The 13,655-nt window shown below is 37.2% G+C and overlaps 3 protein-coding genes across 3 annotated transcripts; all 3 read right to left on the bottom strand.

Annotated features, from left to right (window-relative positions):
- LOC18603537 (acylpyruvase FAHD1, mitochondrial) lies at nt 26-3,210 on the bottom strand. Its single transcript, XM_007035578.2, has 7 exons — nt 2,985-3,210; nt 2,727-2,892; nt 2,068-2,120; nt 1,531-1,593; nt 1,217-1,267; nt 984-1,101; nt 26-485 (listed from the first exon to the last, which is right to left on the bottom strand). The coding sequence occupies exons 1-7, from the start codon at nt 3,093-3,095 to the stop codon at nt 370-372; spliced, it is 678 nt and encodes a 225-aa protein (XP_007035640.2). The 5' UTR covers nt 3,096-3,210; the 3' UTR covers nt 26-369.
- LOC18603536 (protein GAMETE EXPRESSED 2) lies at nt 3,107-8,866 on the bottom strand. The gene is made up of 17 exons (XM_018119822.1): nt 8,579-8,866; nt 8,097-8,432; nt 7,661-7,999; nt 7,215-7,541; nt 6,757-6,963; nt 6,578-6,648; nt 6,361-6,502; nt 5,909-6,217; nt 5,690-5,814; nt 5,295-5,512; nt 4,953-5,180; nt 4,638-4,867; nt 4,248-4,486; nt 4,000-4,156; nt 3,693-3,856; nt 3,333-3,505; nt 3,107-3,193 (listed from the first exon to the last, which is right to left on the bottom strand). The coding sequence occupies exons 1-16, from the start codon at nt 8,640-8,642 to the stop codon at nt 3,416-3,418; spliced, it is 3,246 nt and encodes a 1,081-aa protein (XP_017975311.1). The 5' UTR covers nt 8,643-8,866; the 3' UTR covers nt 3,107-3,193; nt 3,333-3,415.
- LOC18603535 (lipoamide acyltransferase component of branched-chain alpha-keto acid dehydrogenase complex, mitochondrial) lies at nt 8,973-12,835 on the bottom strand. Its single transcript, XM_007035575.2, has 8 exons — nt 12,548-12,835; nt 12,155-12,301; nt 11,959-12,084; nt 11,191-11,570; nt 10,593-10,840; nt 10,042-10,130; nt 9,513-9,740; nt 8,973-9,345 (listed from the first exon to the last, which is right to left on the bottom strand). The coding sequence occupies exons 1-8, from the start codon at nt 12,722-12,724 to the stop codon at nt 9,232-9,234; spliced, it is 1,509 nt and encodes a 502-aa protein (XP_007035637.2). The 5' UTR covers nt 12,725-12,835; the 3' UTR covers nt 8,973-9,231.

The following is a 13,655-nucleotide window of genomic DNA, read 5'->3' as shown; positions in this document are numbered from 1 at the left end:
GCCAAGCGAGTAGCTGTTCATTGCATGATAAATGCTGTACCTTTATTTCATTTCCTACTTTAGCACAAGTTCACAATAGAGTTGCATCATTCAAAGATATTAAGCACAATCCATACAAATGAGCAAGTTCTCAAAGGCCAACAGGCATTCGTTTTAAGTTGGTTGCAGTATACCTCACTGCAAGTTCCAGAAAGATCCAAGGGCTGTGTTTCAGATGCTTGGGTTATTTTAATGTTTGTTTTTAGCTGCCCAGATGCTTGGTTAACTCCAATAGAAGGATGTGCGGGGCGTCTGCAGTGTTGAATCAGAAATTAAAGGATAAATTCTGCTTAAACAGGCTCTGGTTGCTGCAGCATAGATGCGCTTAGCTCAACAGTTTCCTGGCTTTTGGCGTTTTCCAACATCAAAGTGAACATCTACAAGGCCTGTTATCCCAGCACTTATCTTCTGGCCTACTTTTACAGGGCCAACACCTTGAGGAGTGCCTACAAAAATATAAATCAACAGGGCACATAATTAAGACTTCAAATTGAAGAGATTTCCCCTTATTGTTAATGAAATAGTGTAGGATAGCTAAGCTTTCAAATCAGGAGTTAAAAAGAAAATGGACCGAAACAGATGGGGTATGCTAGAATCTATAATAAAACTACACCACCCCAACCAGTCACTCCATATCACACTACACATGAATGGAGTAACACAGAAATTAAAATTGACTGAGAGATAGGAAAACACATTTATCAATCAATTAGTCTGATAACTAAACATGCAACTGAATCTGGCAACAAATGCTATTCGGATGTGAAGGATCGTCAACATGGATTAACTACCCCGTGGAAGGGAATGTGCCGTTGTTGCCCACGGGCTTTTGGTCTTTGATCAATATACTAGTTTATCAAGGACAACTACCAGAAAAACCTATTCAAAATTTGAGATTTAATGTGAGAGAAGAAAAATTGGGAAAAATCTGAATGTTGTATAACCTGTTAATATGACATCTCCTTCACAAAGTGTCATAATGGAACTTATGTGGCTAATGAGGTAAGGAATCTTAAAAATCATATCCTTGGTGGAACCCTTTTGTCGTGTTTCTCCATCTACCTGTGTTGACAAGAAATGCATCTAACTTTAATCAGTTGGAAAGAACAATACCAAGTCGAAGCACTCCAAAAATACATGAAATGAAATGTTGATCACAGAATAATAGTATATAAACCTTTAACCACAGCTCCAAGTTGTCAGGGTCAGGCACCATAGACATCGACAACTGCACAAGAATTTTCAAATCAGTATAGAAACAGTATTTCAAATCAGCTCCAATTTGTGAATGATAAATCACAAGGTAGAAGAATAAGTGGAAGAATATCTATTCTCTGCACTCCCCATATAGAAACAGTATGAGAACAAAAAGGAGATGTTAATATCAATTATTCCAGCACACATGATCTGGCAAGCCCCTCAAAATTAATTTGAGCATAATGTGCTTTAGAGCAAAGAGAAAGATGAGACTATTTCAATTTTATTTCTTACAACAGAACTGATAGGTGTAAAGGTGTCCTGCCCTTTAGCAACTGTCCACGGAAGACCTGCAGACTGAGAAATGTGACCAAAAGGATCAGCATTAACTCAAATAATAAGGAAAAAAAAAAACTCAAATGATAAGAGTTGAATCATGGAAAGCTGAAAGGACACGTGAGAAATAAAAATCTTGTTCTCAAAAGTAAAAATAAACATATACTTAAAGATCCACGATAAATGAAGATTGTTTATCTTATGAGCTTTTTTTCTTCCATTGATCCTGCAACAACATGGTGCTGCAAGCATCCCAGAAAAAGCTTCACTTTCAAATACTCTCTATCAGAGAATGAATTTCAAAAAACTTCTGGTGTTTCATCTAAGCTGAATGATTTCTCCTCTAAATAATGTACTTCATTCATTGATCAATCAAAGGACTAAAACAGCCACAAAAAATGAAATTGGAGAACATGCAAAGGCAACCAGGTTCTCATGTGAAGTAATAATGCTTTAAAAAATGTACACGAGAGCTCATATGAATAAAATTTGTACCTTTGCAACAGATTGGATTTCCCTTGCAGTCATATCCAGTGCTAAAGCATAGCCTGAAGCAGACAAAAGCGGCCATTATCAACATCAAATTGATCATCATCACAATCTATATAGATTGCTCATGAACCACAACAAACAAAAATAGAAAAAGAAGAAGAAGAAGAACAAAGAAAGGGAAAAAAAACAAAGGAAATGTGGCAGCATCCAATGTTTCCCATTCAAGTCATAGCAGAAGCAATCAAGAAAAAACTATGTCAAAATATTAGGATAGCAAACTACAGCTTCTAATTGAATTGCCCGTATACCCGATAAGTAGCAATAAGCACATCTAAATTGAAGTTTGCTGTAGGACCAATTATCATCTCACAAAAAATGCGGGGTCTTGAGGACGATGAAAAGCAAATTACTTTACTCTTTTATCATATTTTTTGCACAAAAATGGAGCTCTCAAGTTCTTAAATCCACTCTCATCTTGCGATTACTAGTTCCGAAGCTTTACCTTTACCCCAGAAAACAGCACCAAACAGAGTTTAATGGAAACCCATGTTGGGTTCTACCAGGAAAAAGAAAAAAGGAACATAACCACATTGATTACTTGAGTAGTCTAAACTGAAACCAGATACGTCGTTCTTGATCAGATAGAACTGATTCGAAATTACCCCCAACATAATTCATGGCAGTCTTTTCAGGCACATCCCGAGCCTTTTGTCCGATCACGACAGCAAGCTCAACTTCATGATCCAAGGAATTCAAAGGGTGCGGAACCTCGATTGTCCCTCCATTTTCCAAATACGAAGATGTCGGCTTTAAAAACAAAACCGGCTCCTGGTAAACACAACTCCACCTTCATTTTAATCCGAAATAGGAAACAGATCAAATCTGCTCTACGAATAAGACAATAAACGAAAATTCGATACCTTGGGCACGGCGTTCCCGAGTTCTTTGGCATGAGCTGCGTAGTTGCGGCCAACGGCGACGATTTTAGTCCCGACTTTCAGGAGATTCTGTAACGATGCTGAGGCCGCCATGTTTTCCGTTTTTGGTCAGAGATTTGCAAAGAGCGAAAGGGTCGTCAATGGGCAGCTCTCATTTGCCTACTGAGCTAGTATGTAACGAGTAACGACGGCTGCAATAATCATCTTTTCAGTATAAAATTACCTTTTTATCCGCCCCCCATACCAAAAAATTATCCTTTCTTGGAAAATATACCGTTAGTAAAGTAAACGAGTAGAATATATAAAATTAAAAAGAAATTAGCGAATTACTGTTATACAAGGAAGAAATTTGTTCCAGATTTTTAATGTCAATATGAATAAACATATGTCAAACATTAGTTAATGTTAAAGGACTAGGTGGAAAGTGGCAGCTTTGTAGGAAGGGCGCTTGAGCAACAACACCCTGTGAAGTGAATCGCATCCTCTGTTGAATTTGCACTTAACTGCCCATGAAGCAGGAAAAAAGGAAAAATTCTACAATCAAAATTTGATTTTGCAAAGGGTAATCTGAATCTTTTCTTGTAATAATAACAATAAATAAACTTTGTTGCTGAAGGAGAAGGCTACATAATGGTTGTAATGAAACATAGTCACAAAGACATGTTGGTTTTTCGAGGCATGCATGCTTACAGTTTCTTGCTGGGAACTTTGCACTCTAGACGGCTCGGAATTTCTGGGGTTCTGCCGCCTTTTCTCGTTGACAAGAAGAATTGCACATTTGCATGTGAAGAAGAGAAACACCGATCCAAGTGAAAGTAACGAAAGGAATTCAATGAATATAGCTGATCCAAGGGCTGTCACCGCAAAGTCAAGCATGTAAGCTCTGATTATTTACCCTTTTTTTGAAAGGTGCTCTGATTATATACTGAAGCAAGAGTGTAACTTGAACGGTAAATGTTGGAAAGATGAAAGTTGTTTGTTAATTCAGACAACTTACTGCGAACTAGCAATGAGCTCATTGGCCTTCCTCTAATTAGGTTTACAGTGGCCTCAGCGCACAAAGGCTTCGATACCCTTTCAGCACAATCTAGATAACATCCATAGTGGCCCAAATCACTTATTTTCACTGTTATAGCAGCACCATGTTCTCCACCCTGAAGGATGACATGATTAGTTCAATCCTTTCATGCAACTGCAGAATGTGAATACTGCAATCAAGTCTGTAACAAAACAAGTTTAACTTACATGGTAGGCCAGTTGTTCCATGACAGTGTTGCAATCATTCAGTGATGCTCGGAATCTTATTCCTATAGCTTTGACCTTAAAATGCTTTGAGATAGTAACATATGTCTGAAGAGGTTGCCACTGATAAGTACTCTTCAGCTTCAGTTCAGTCGAATCGATAAGAGCAGCTGGTAGAGTTGCTAGTAAAAACCCATCACTGACTTCCACTGAAAATGTGAGTAGAAAGCCAGACTCACCTCCTGAAATTTTGTTCACCAGCAGAAAGTTAAGGTTTTAGGTGGATGGTGTGCAAGATTGTTGCATAATTAAGCAACAAAGAACTGCTGTTGCCAATATATATTCAGCTCCTCAAAGCTATAGAAGTCCTACTTCATGTGTTTCTGAACTTACCGGGGAAGTTAAGAAGATCTGGATCTCCAATAGAAAACTGAAACTTATCTGTTTCTTTGTTAAACAACAAAGATTCATCCCTAGTGCTCTTCAATATGATGAATTCAGGAACGTTAACATATGGAGGATCATTAATGGGCTCCACCAGAACTGGAACATCCAAGTCATTGACCCCGTTTCTGTTCCTGGCCGAAACTCGAAGGGTGTCCGCACCCGAAAAATTCTCATTCCTTATTTCAGCAAACCAATTGAAGTGAGAGAAATTTACTTATATCCTTCAGTTAAGGGGAAAAGATTAAATTCAGTGATTAGTACCCAAGATATTGAATAGACTGAAGTGCAAAATTTATTGCTTCTAGGCGTCCCTTTATGGTCAAATTCTTTCCTTCCTCATCCCCCTTACTTACAGAAAGTTCACTCCATATTGGCTGCCAGAATTGCATCGGCATAGGTGACAGGAATACTTTCCCAGACTTGGCACTGAGAATGACAGAGATATTCTCCATTGGATCTGAATATTTCATTTCAAATCCATAGTAACCACTGCAAAGAGTAAAGATTCAATCAAGTGAAAGAAAATGAAAGTAAACAGACTGATATGAGCCTTACAAATATTGGCAATGCCACGAAATAATTCAAGACAAGCAAATACCTTACCCGAATCTGGGACTTATCACATCTTCCATTGCCTGCAATTGACTTGGAAAAGAAATTAACTGAGGTGGGATAGTGAGTACAGAAATGTTGACAGCAGCAGTAGCGAGTTCGCCATTTATGTCAGATATAGTATACAGAAAGGAATCATTCCCATAGTAATCTTTGTAAGGTGTATATCTAAAGAGCCTTCCATACTGTAGAAGTGAACCATGACCTGGCTGACAAAATATATAATCCTCAATATAGCATTCAATCATCAAAGACTATACATTAGTGTAGGACGGTATATTAAATAGAAACAATTCTTAGGCTTATCTTTCTCCTAGGATAAAGAAAGATAAGGGAGAGGCTGGAGGGAAAAGGTTGTCAAAACTTGCTTCTACTTTCACTCTTACTTTTGAGAATTTGACAATGCTTGCATTGCCACCAGCGAAGTAGTCATTTCCTAACACATCAAAAGAAATTGACTCATCCTCCCAAAGAGATATTGTATCATCATATGCTTTAGGAAAATATTCACCTGCAAGGCATTTGAAACAGAGATAGTACCATCATATGCTTTGGAAAAATCATGAATCATATGGATTATATAGGTCACAGAAATACTAACTTACTTCCATACACGTTGATCTCAAAAGGGCAGGGTGAGAAATGCTCTCTGTCAAATGATACACACATCTCATAAGTGCCCACTTCCATGGCAAGATAGTGACCTGTGTATGAACCATCATTGTTATCCACAAACATCCAACTTGAGAAACCTGTCTTGTTAACTGAAACAAGCTCTAGACTTAGCTTTGACTGTTCTGAGAGGACAGGATTGGCAAAAGAATCCCTCAGCTGTACTACTATTTCATTTCTAACGAGCTTTGGTGCCTTGGGAGAAAATCTCAGAACTCCTGAGAGTGATATATTAACCTCACCTGTCGGAAATGATAAAAGCATTAGTCACCAAGGAAATGTGGCGCTAAGAGATGTGTAAGTAGAAGTTCATACCATCTACTATCCAAAAATTCAAGATGCAGTAAGAGAGGTGCCAAGCTGTATATCGTATTTGGGTAAAAACCTGCTTTTACTTCCTTTGTGAATGGAATACCACCATTCAGGATAATATTTCCACAGAGTATATGAATTTTGTAGATCCCACTCTTTTCAGGAGTATACATGACATTGAATGCACTGGCCTGAACTTTCAAGCTTTCAGGAGGCTGTTTTCCAAAAACGAAACTGTCATTAAAATCTCAAGTAACGATCTGAAGGCTACAAGCAAATACACTTCTTACAGTGTTATTCAGGCCAACAGATGGAGCAGGAGCAAATTCAGTTTCGGTTACAGCATCCTCAAGTAATTCTCCTGTATATTTATTCCCTATTTCAGTTATGTGCTTACTGGTCAAATCGCGGGGCTAACACTATATATGAAAGGAAAAACCAAAAGGTTGATTAATTCCAATGTACATACCATTGCTGAACTGTGTAGGATATATGGTAGGCAACACAGAACAGGCATCAATTTCCCTTTTGATTTCTACTTGAAGTCTTTCTACTTCCACCGGGGAGGGATATTGGAAAGCATCACTTAAATAAACTGAAAACTCTGCCATTTCCCCAGCAACAGAACTATTTAAACCAGTCCCATTGACGAAACTCTTGAATCCATCACAATAACCTGTTCAGATTTAGAGTATGAAACAGCACCTGCTGTGAAGATGTAGAATGTACAACCTTTATAGGTTCAAGCAGCATGACCATTGATTATTACAATGTTACATAAAAAGATGTAGATTTTGCAGAAGAATAGGTAGAACTTAACCACTAATGCTCATAAATTATCGTTCACAAGGGCACATGATGGCAAGGACATGAGAAGTGCAAGACCCTAATACCGAAATATTTTGTATGAAGGTTTATCTGACGCACCTACAAAGACAGTATAAGCATATGGCATATTTGAAATGCTTTTATTGTGCTTCATATCAGAAATCGTGAGCAAGAAATTCCCTGGTTCAGACATGCCGAAAGAAAACAGCTGAATCCCCGGCTCTACTTCTTCAAATTGCAAATCTCCTACAGGTACAGACAGGTTTGTCTCTTTCTCTATAACATCAGCATCAAATTCAGTCAAGCCTGGAACAAGGTTTCCATACTGATCTTGCTGGTATATGAGTATTTCCATCTTAGAAAAGATTTGCCACGCATTGAATTCAAATTTCCATTTGGCCACACAATTAGAGACATCTAGAGGTCCTGCAAAGGTCGGTTCAAAATTGAATGAGCTTATTCATCTCATATACACATGTTGAATGATCATCACACTGCATTTCTATTAGTAAAAGTAAATTTCATCATACGTAAAATCAAATCACCTGGATTTACCTTGAATGGTAGTGGAGAACCATTCAAGATTTGGCTTGCCCCTTCCATATGCAACAAGAAGTTTCCTGCTTTCACTGCCATAAACTCCACAATGATATAACCAAATTCGTTCCAACCCATGTTAGTGATATTTACCATAGTTGCAATGGAGCCATTTTCATGGAGAGCAGTCATTGAAATGTTATAAGAATTCAGTTCTTTGTCAGTTGAAGAAACGTTATTTCCAAATGCATCTTTAGGAAGAATCAACAGTGGAGCCTTTGAACCCGCTTCGAATTCATTCAGGAAGCCCAGCCAGGAAGCAACACTGGCAGAAGGGTACATTGACCCTTTGAATCAGACAACAGAAAGTAGGAAGTTAAAACATTTACTCACGATCTATGGAGTGAATTATCCTCGTTTTACAAACCAAAAAGAAAGATAAACCTGGCTCAACAGTGAAATGTAGAGATGAATCCATGACTTTGAAAGGGTCATCATCGATGATCAAATTAAACAATCCGGCAAGAATTGGGGTAAAGACAATTTGCCAAGTACTAGGATCACCAGCAGTGTCTAGAAGAACACCAGATACGTAAGAACTATTCCCCGTCTTCCCATTCACCGTCAGTGCAGGCTTAAAAGCACTTCTGTCAAGCGAAGCATTTCCTTTGCTGTCAAAGTTTCCCAGAACTTTGATTTTGATGGTAGCAGTATCTCCAGCTCGGAATGTGTCCTTGTCATCCAACCAACTGAATGCAAACTTTGGCACTGTTGCCTCATCTGCAACATATTAGATCATTTCTCTCCATTAAGAAAAAATAAAACCAATTGAACTAAGAACTTGGAGATCTCAAGCTCAAATCTTCCCGTCTTTGTGTCAGTTCATTGTTGAATATAAATTAAAAAAAAAAAAAGAATGTGAATACCTGCACTATAAGTTAAGAACAATGCGAGGAATAAAATGAAAATGCAGTGAAATTCGGCCGCCATGATTGGGAGAACTATGAGCCATTGGCCCTGTTGGAGGAAAGGAAGTGATGACGTTTTTTGAAAGGGCAGTTTATCAAGTGTATTGGGTTTTTTACGCGTGTCATTGAGAGTAATTTAGGCCGTTGGATTTCTTCAGCGGTTGCTGACGGTTGAAAACGGTTCAGTTATTTCCCCACTTTTCTCTGGGAAAAGCAAATCCAATAGCCCATTAAACGGTGTCGGTTTTGGGCGATAACATTGCTCCTATGGACAATAATGAAAATTTTTTAATTATTTTTTTGGTACGTCTGATATATTAATTATTTAATTATTAATCTTTCTGAAACAAAATTTGCAGTAAAATAATAGGAGGGAATAAATTAACCTGAAAATTACAAAGTAAAATGATGATAAAATTCTAGACAAAATTATCAAATTAAGTATTTTGCAAAGAAATAAAGAAGATTATTAGTTATTTTCAATCTTTATTCCGAAAAAAATTTTATTGGCTATGAATTGAGGTTGTTGCGAACTGCTACTATCACAAGGGCATTTACCCTTTGAAGAAACGGTTAAGAAGAGAGGAAGCTGATAAATTGTCAAAGCCTAGTCATTTCATGTGCAGCATGAGGAGCTCTGGTTTTTCGATGAACTGTTTCAACTCGTTGCAAAATCTCGCGACAGTTGCTCCATCCAAAACTCTGTGATCTGCACCTATGTTAGCCTGACAAGGAAAATATCATGTCAGAGATATGATCAGATTATTACATCTCCCGCCGAAGATAAGCTTATGGCATGTTAAGAACTATACTACTCGTTATTCAGAGGAAAAGCTATACTACTACAAGATGTTGGATAAATGAAAGCGAAATATGTAAATTGCAAGCTTACATTCATGATTGAGGCAGGATAAACATTTCCGTCATCTGTGAATTGTGGAAGTTTCTGTATTCTACCGATTGCAATGATGGCTACTTCAGGCAAGTTAAGAATGGGCGCACCAAACTTTCCACCAATGGCTCCGATGTTGCTTAGTGTTATTGTTCCACCAGATATATCAGCTGGACTGAGTTTGTTAGCCAGTGCCAATTGTTGTAACCGTGAGAGTTCCTTGGTTATCTGAATATATAACAGAGTATAGAAAAGCACAGCTGAGAGCAAGTATAAAGAGAAGAACTATCTTTGACGTAAAGGGGAAGGAAAATGCAGAAAAAGCTCATCATCTTCAACTTATAGCACCAGAATTATGGACAATATGGAAAAGGTTTGGTGGAGGGGGGTATTGATGCGGCAGGAGAATATTAAATATTACACTTCAATTATGAAGAAGAAAGAGAAACAATCTCTGGGAAGAGGAAAAATAGAGGGAATTAAGAAGAATTACTATCCCTAAACAGATGAGAACTGAAACGTAACTAACCTCCAAGATAGAAAGAGACTGAACATTCTTAATATTTGGCACCACTAAGCCATACGGAGTGGCCATCGCAATTCCAATGTTATGGGAACCTAAAATAATCAACAAGAATAACCATGATTAATGTCATGAGAATGCAGGGAGAGAAGCAACCGAGAGTATCCTATCATGGGTTAAAACCACTCAAAATAATAGCAACCTATCACTGATTAACACATTTTCTAGGAAGCAATTAGTGTTTGACAACTGAAACATAGAAACCTTTTCACAGTGGAAACAACAATGCATATGTATATGCAACTTCTGCACATATTTGTACAGCATCCTCTGGTCAAAATAGCACATGTTCTTAAATTCCACACTTAAGTTGCAGCAACTATGCAACAACTGCTGCAATACACCTCCATTGAGACAATAATTCGTTAAGATTCATCAATTTCTGAGTAAGAGTGAGTAGGATGCTGATGTGATCCATGCAGTTACAAGCAACATACCGTTATGGTCATCAGAAGTGCAAAAAGGAGACAAGTAAAAGTCAGAATAAATCTACAAACCTCTAAGGATTACTTCAAGTGACTCTTCGTTGAAGCAACTATTCATCATGGGATATTTGCTCAAGGCCATTGAAAGTGACTTTATCAATATTGGAAGGAATGTGAACTTTATACCAGGTTCTGTATTGTTAGTTTGAAAAGATGCTTTAAGCTCTGCAAGTGCATCACAATTAATCTCTTCTACATAATGAAAATGTGGAACTTTAGCAGCCATGGACATTGTTTTAACCATTGTTCGCTGGAATCCCCTGAAAAAAAAAACCATCATTAGCATGCTTTTTACTCTTAACTAAATTGATCAGCCTGCCAATAATTATTTTCCACAAGTATGCAAGGACTCGCATTTGACCAACTTAATACCACAAAAGGAACTTCACAGGACTACCATCAGTACGGCTACTTGTGCACGCATGATTGCTAACAGTGGTGGTGTTCTTTTTAACTGATTTTTATCATCCTGACTATAGATAAAGCTATATATACGGCATCCAATTAGAAAAATTCTTTGGTCTATGAACTATGGTGATTATATTTAGGTAATATAATATCCCCTAAATCCCACAATTAAAAATTTTGCATGTATGTCCGTATCCCATACCTTAGGGGAGCTATTGTATCTTCATAGAGCCCTGCAACTTCAGCTGACCCATATGAACAACTCTCTTCTCCATGTAACAGCTCTCCAACAGTAGCAGTAGCAGTAGCAGTAACTGATGGATCTTTGATGACACCTTTCTGCATAGCATATTTAAGCACATCTTCTTTTAGTACCCTGCCATCTTTTCCACTTCCTTGGACATCATTTATGTCTATATCATGTTCTTTTGCAAGGCTTCGAACAGCAGGTGTTGATAGGACTCCACCAGTACTATATTTGTTCAGTTTACCATCAACTGGTTTTTCCTTTTCTAAATTATTAGGGATTACTGAAGGAACCTGAGTTTCCTCAACAGCCATCTTAAGAAGAGTTTCTCCAACCTGCAATTTTATTAAACATGGAAGCACTAATATCCTTGTGCCATATGAATTTATGGTGAAAAAGGCATAAATAATAACTTCTGAGGATAAAACTAAATAATCACAATAGACACACGCATACAGATCCGAGTCCCTCCTTTCACAGCTAAATTCAATTTCAAGCATTCCTATCTCACTATCAAATCCTCAGCTAAACTCAGGAATTCGATTTTTATATAATATTAAAATGTAGCTTTGAAGCTTATAATACACTTGCTAGCAACCTTACTTATTAGACAAGATTTTCAATTCCGCAGAGTTGTGTGAATCAAAAAACTACAATCATAATCAACACATGGATTTTATAATACGAGAAGCTCAATTCTTGAAACTAGCAGCTAATTCTCACCTTCACAATGCTACCAGGAACGTGGAGAATGTGAGAAACTCTCCCTTGGTAACGACTTGTAATTTCTATAGTTGCTTTGTCACTTTGAACTTCACAAAGTGGTTGAAACTCTTCAACTTTATCCCCCTAACCAGAAACAGAACATTATGGCATTGAAAAAAAAGTCAACATGTACACAAGGATCAAAGTGACTCACCTCTTGAACAAACCACTTAAGAAGTTCGCACTCAGCAATACCTTCACCAGTTTGCGCCAATGGCACGTCGACCGTTCCCTCCATAGGAAGATCAGCCACAGCATTACTCGAAAACTGACATCTTTGAACAACATATGGGATATAGAACTACAATATTTAAAACATAAATAAAAAGAATGTCATCAGCTCCGTTTGGTTCGTCTTTTTGCTATTGGCTTTCAAAATCGAATTATTCAAATTTCAATTCAACAGTTTACGGCAACAATTCAATTAAGAATTCAACGAAACTATCAAATTAGCAACTAATTCCGGCATTAATATTTCGAAATTTCTGAATTTTTTTTAATTTGAATTCGAACAAAAAAGAATCCATGAAACAAGAAAAAATCTCACATTGACAGGGTTATTGGTTAATGAAAACGGCGCCTTAGCGTAGCTGGAGAAGTGACGTCCACACTCCTCCGTCGGTGCCGCCGCCGGAATCGGACATGGAGCAGAAGACATGTAAGGACAAAGCCACCGCCGACCGGCGTTCCATGCTCTCGTTTGTAAAATCCTCCTGCCGATCATAATTCTCCGGCGTTTTTTTCTTTTTTATTTTTTCGGTTTTATGATTTTATTCTTAAAAAGAAAAGGATATTCAAGATACTCTTTAGTTCGGACAAAGGCGCAACTATGTAGGAACAGATTCAGCCGTGTAAGAAAGCTGTAATATAAAAAAAGGGACACGTGTCGCAGCCAGAGAATTAATTATTAGATTTACAGATTACAACGAATACTTTATGACTAGATAATAATTCATAGGATAAAGTTTTCCTATTTAATGTAAATCAATTATAATTAATGTAATATTTATTAATGTAATTTTTATTGATAATATATATTAATTCATTTAAAATTTATTTTTTATTTAAATATCGAGTTCCAGGTTTGATTCTTTTGTAATTATTTATAATCGGATAAAATATGAGTTCATACGTCTCAAAATTATCAAATATTTATCTGTTTTCTTAATTAAATTTTGTTAATATTAAATAAAAAAAAGTGTGAGATTAGCTTTTTATTATATTTTAACATGTCAAACGGTTTGATGAGCTGGCAAAGATTGATTGCGTATCTTATCTAAACTAGACAGCTTGATATTTGGGATGCGAGTCAGAGCTGAGCTGGATTAGCATGAGGCACATTTATCTAATTAATTATTATATAAAGAGAATAAATAAGTAAATAAATAAAATGACCACCAAATTCTACTTTTTCACTCTCCGGTAGAATGGCAGCTGGGAAATGGGCTTGATCAACTTATATAGGAAATGGTATAATTGGGCCTAATGGGCCTACATGAAGCCCAATGAGTTATTTGGGCCTGGCTCAGTAGATTCTATGTCCAACTCAACTTCATAGGGCTCATGGGTGACCCAATGAGTTATTTTTGGCTTATTCCTATAATCAACTCCCAAACTTTCATCTTAACTGCTTAAATTAAGCTCTAGGGTGATTA

Source organism: Theobroma cacao, chromosome 4 (assembly GCF_000208745.1).
Source record: "Theobroma cacao cultivar B97-61/B2 chromosome 4, Criollo_cocoa_genome_V2, whole genome shotgun sequence".
Taxonomy (NCBI): Eukaryota; Viridiplantae; Streptophyta; class Magnoliopsida; order Malvales; family Malvaceae; genus Theobroma; species Theobroma cacao.
Note: the sequence above shows the minus strand (reverse complement) of the source record. Positions and strands in the feature narration are given on the sequence as shown.

Excerpts from the sequence above, each read along its gene's own strand:
- LOC18603537 (XM_007035578.2), bottom strand. The coding sequence starts at position 3,095 with ATGGCGGCCTCAGCATCGTTACAGAATCTCCTGAAAGTCGGGACTAAA. Across the intron at positions 2,893-2,984 it reads TCGGGAACGCCGTGCCCAAG|GAGCCGGTTTTGTTTTTAAA; the intron begins GTATCGAATTTT and ends TGTGTTTACCAG. Across the intron at positions 486-983 it reads AGGAGATGTCATATTAACAG|GCACTCCTCAAGGTGTTGGC; the intron begins GTTATACAACAT and ends ATATTTTTGTAG.
- LOC18603535 (XM_007035575.2), bottom strand. The coding sequence starts at position 12,724 with ATGATCGGCAGGAGGATTTTACAAACGAGAGCATGGAACGCCGGTCGG. Across the intron at positions 12,085-12,154 it reads TTAAGTGGTTTGTTCAAGAG|GGGGATAAAGTTGAAGAGTT; the intron begins GTGAGTCACTTT and ends GTTTCTGGTTAG. Across the intron at positions 11,571-11,958 it reads TTCCTGGTAGCATTGTGAAG|GTTGGAGAAACTCTTCTTAA; the intron begins GTGAGAATTAGC and ends ATAAAATTGCAG.
- LOC18603536 (XM_018119822.1), bottom strand. The coding sequence starts at position 8,642 with ATGGCGGCCGAATTTCACTGCATTTTCATTTTATTCCTCGCATTGTTC. Across the intron at positions 6,649-6,756 it reads TCCTACACAGTTCAGCAATG|GAGAATTACTTGAGGATGCT; the intron begins GTATGTACATTG and ends ATAAATATACAG. Across the intron at positions 3,857-3,999 it reads GAGCTCATTGCTAGTTCGCA|CCCTTGGATCAGCTATATTC; the intron begins GTAAGTTGTCTG and ends TTGCGGTGACAG.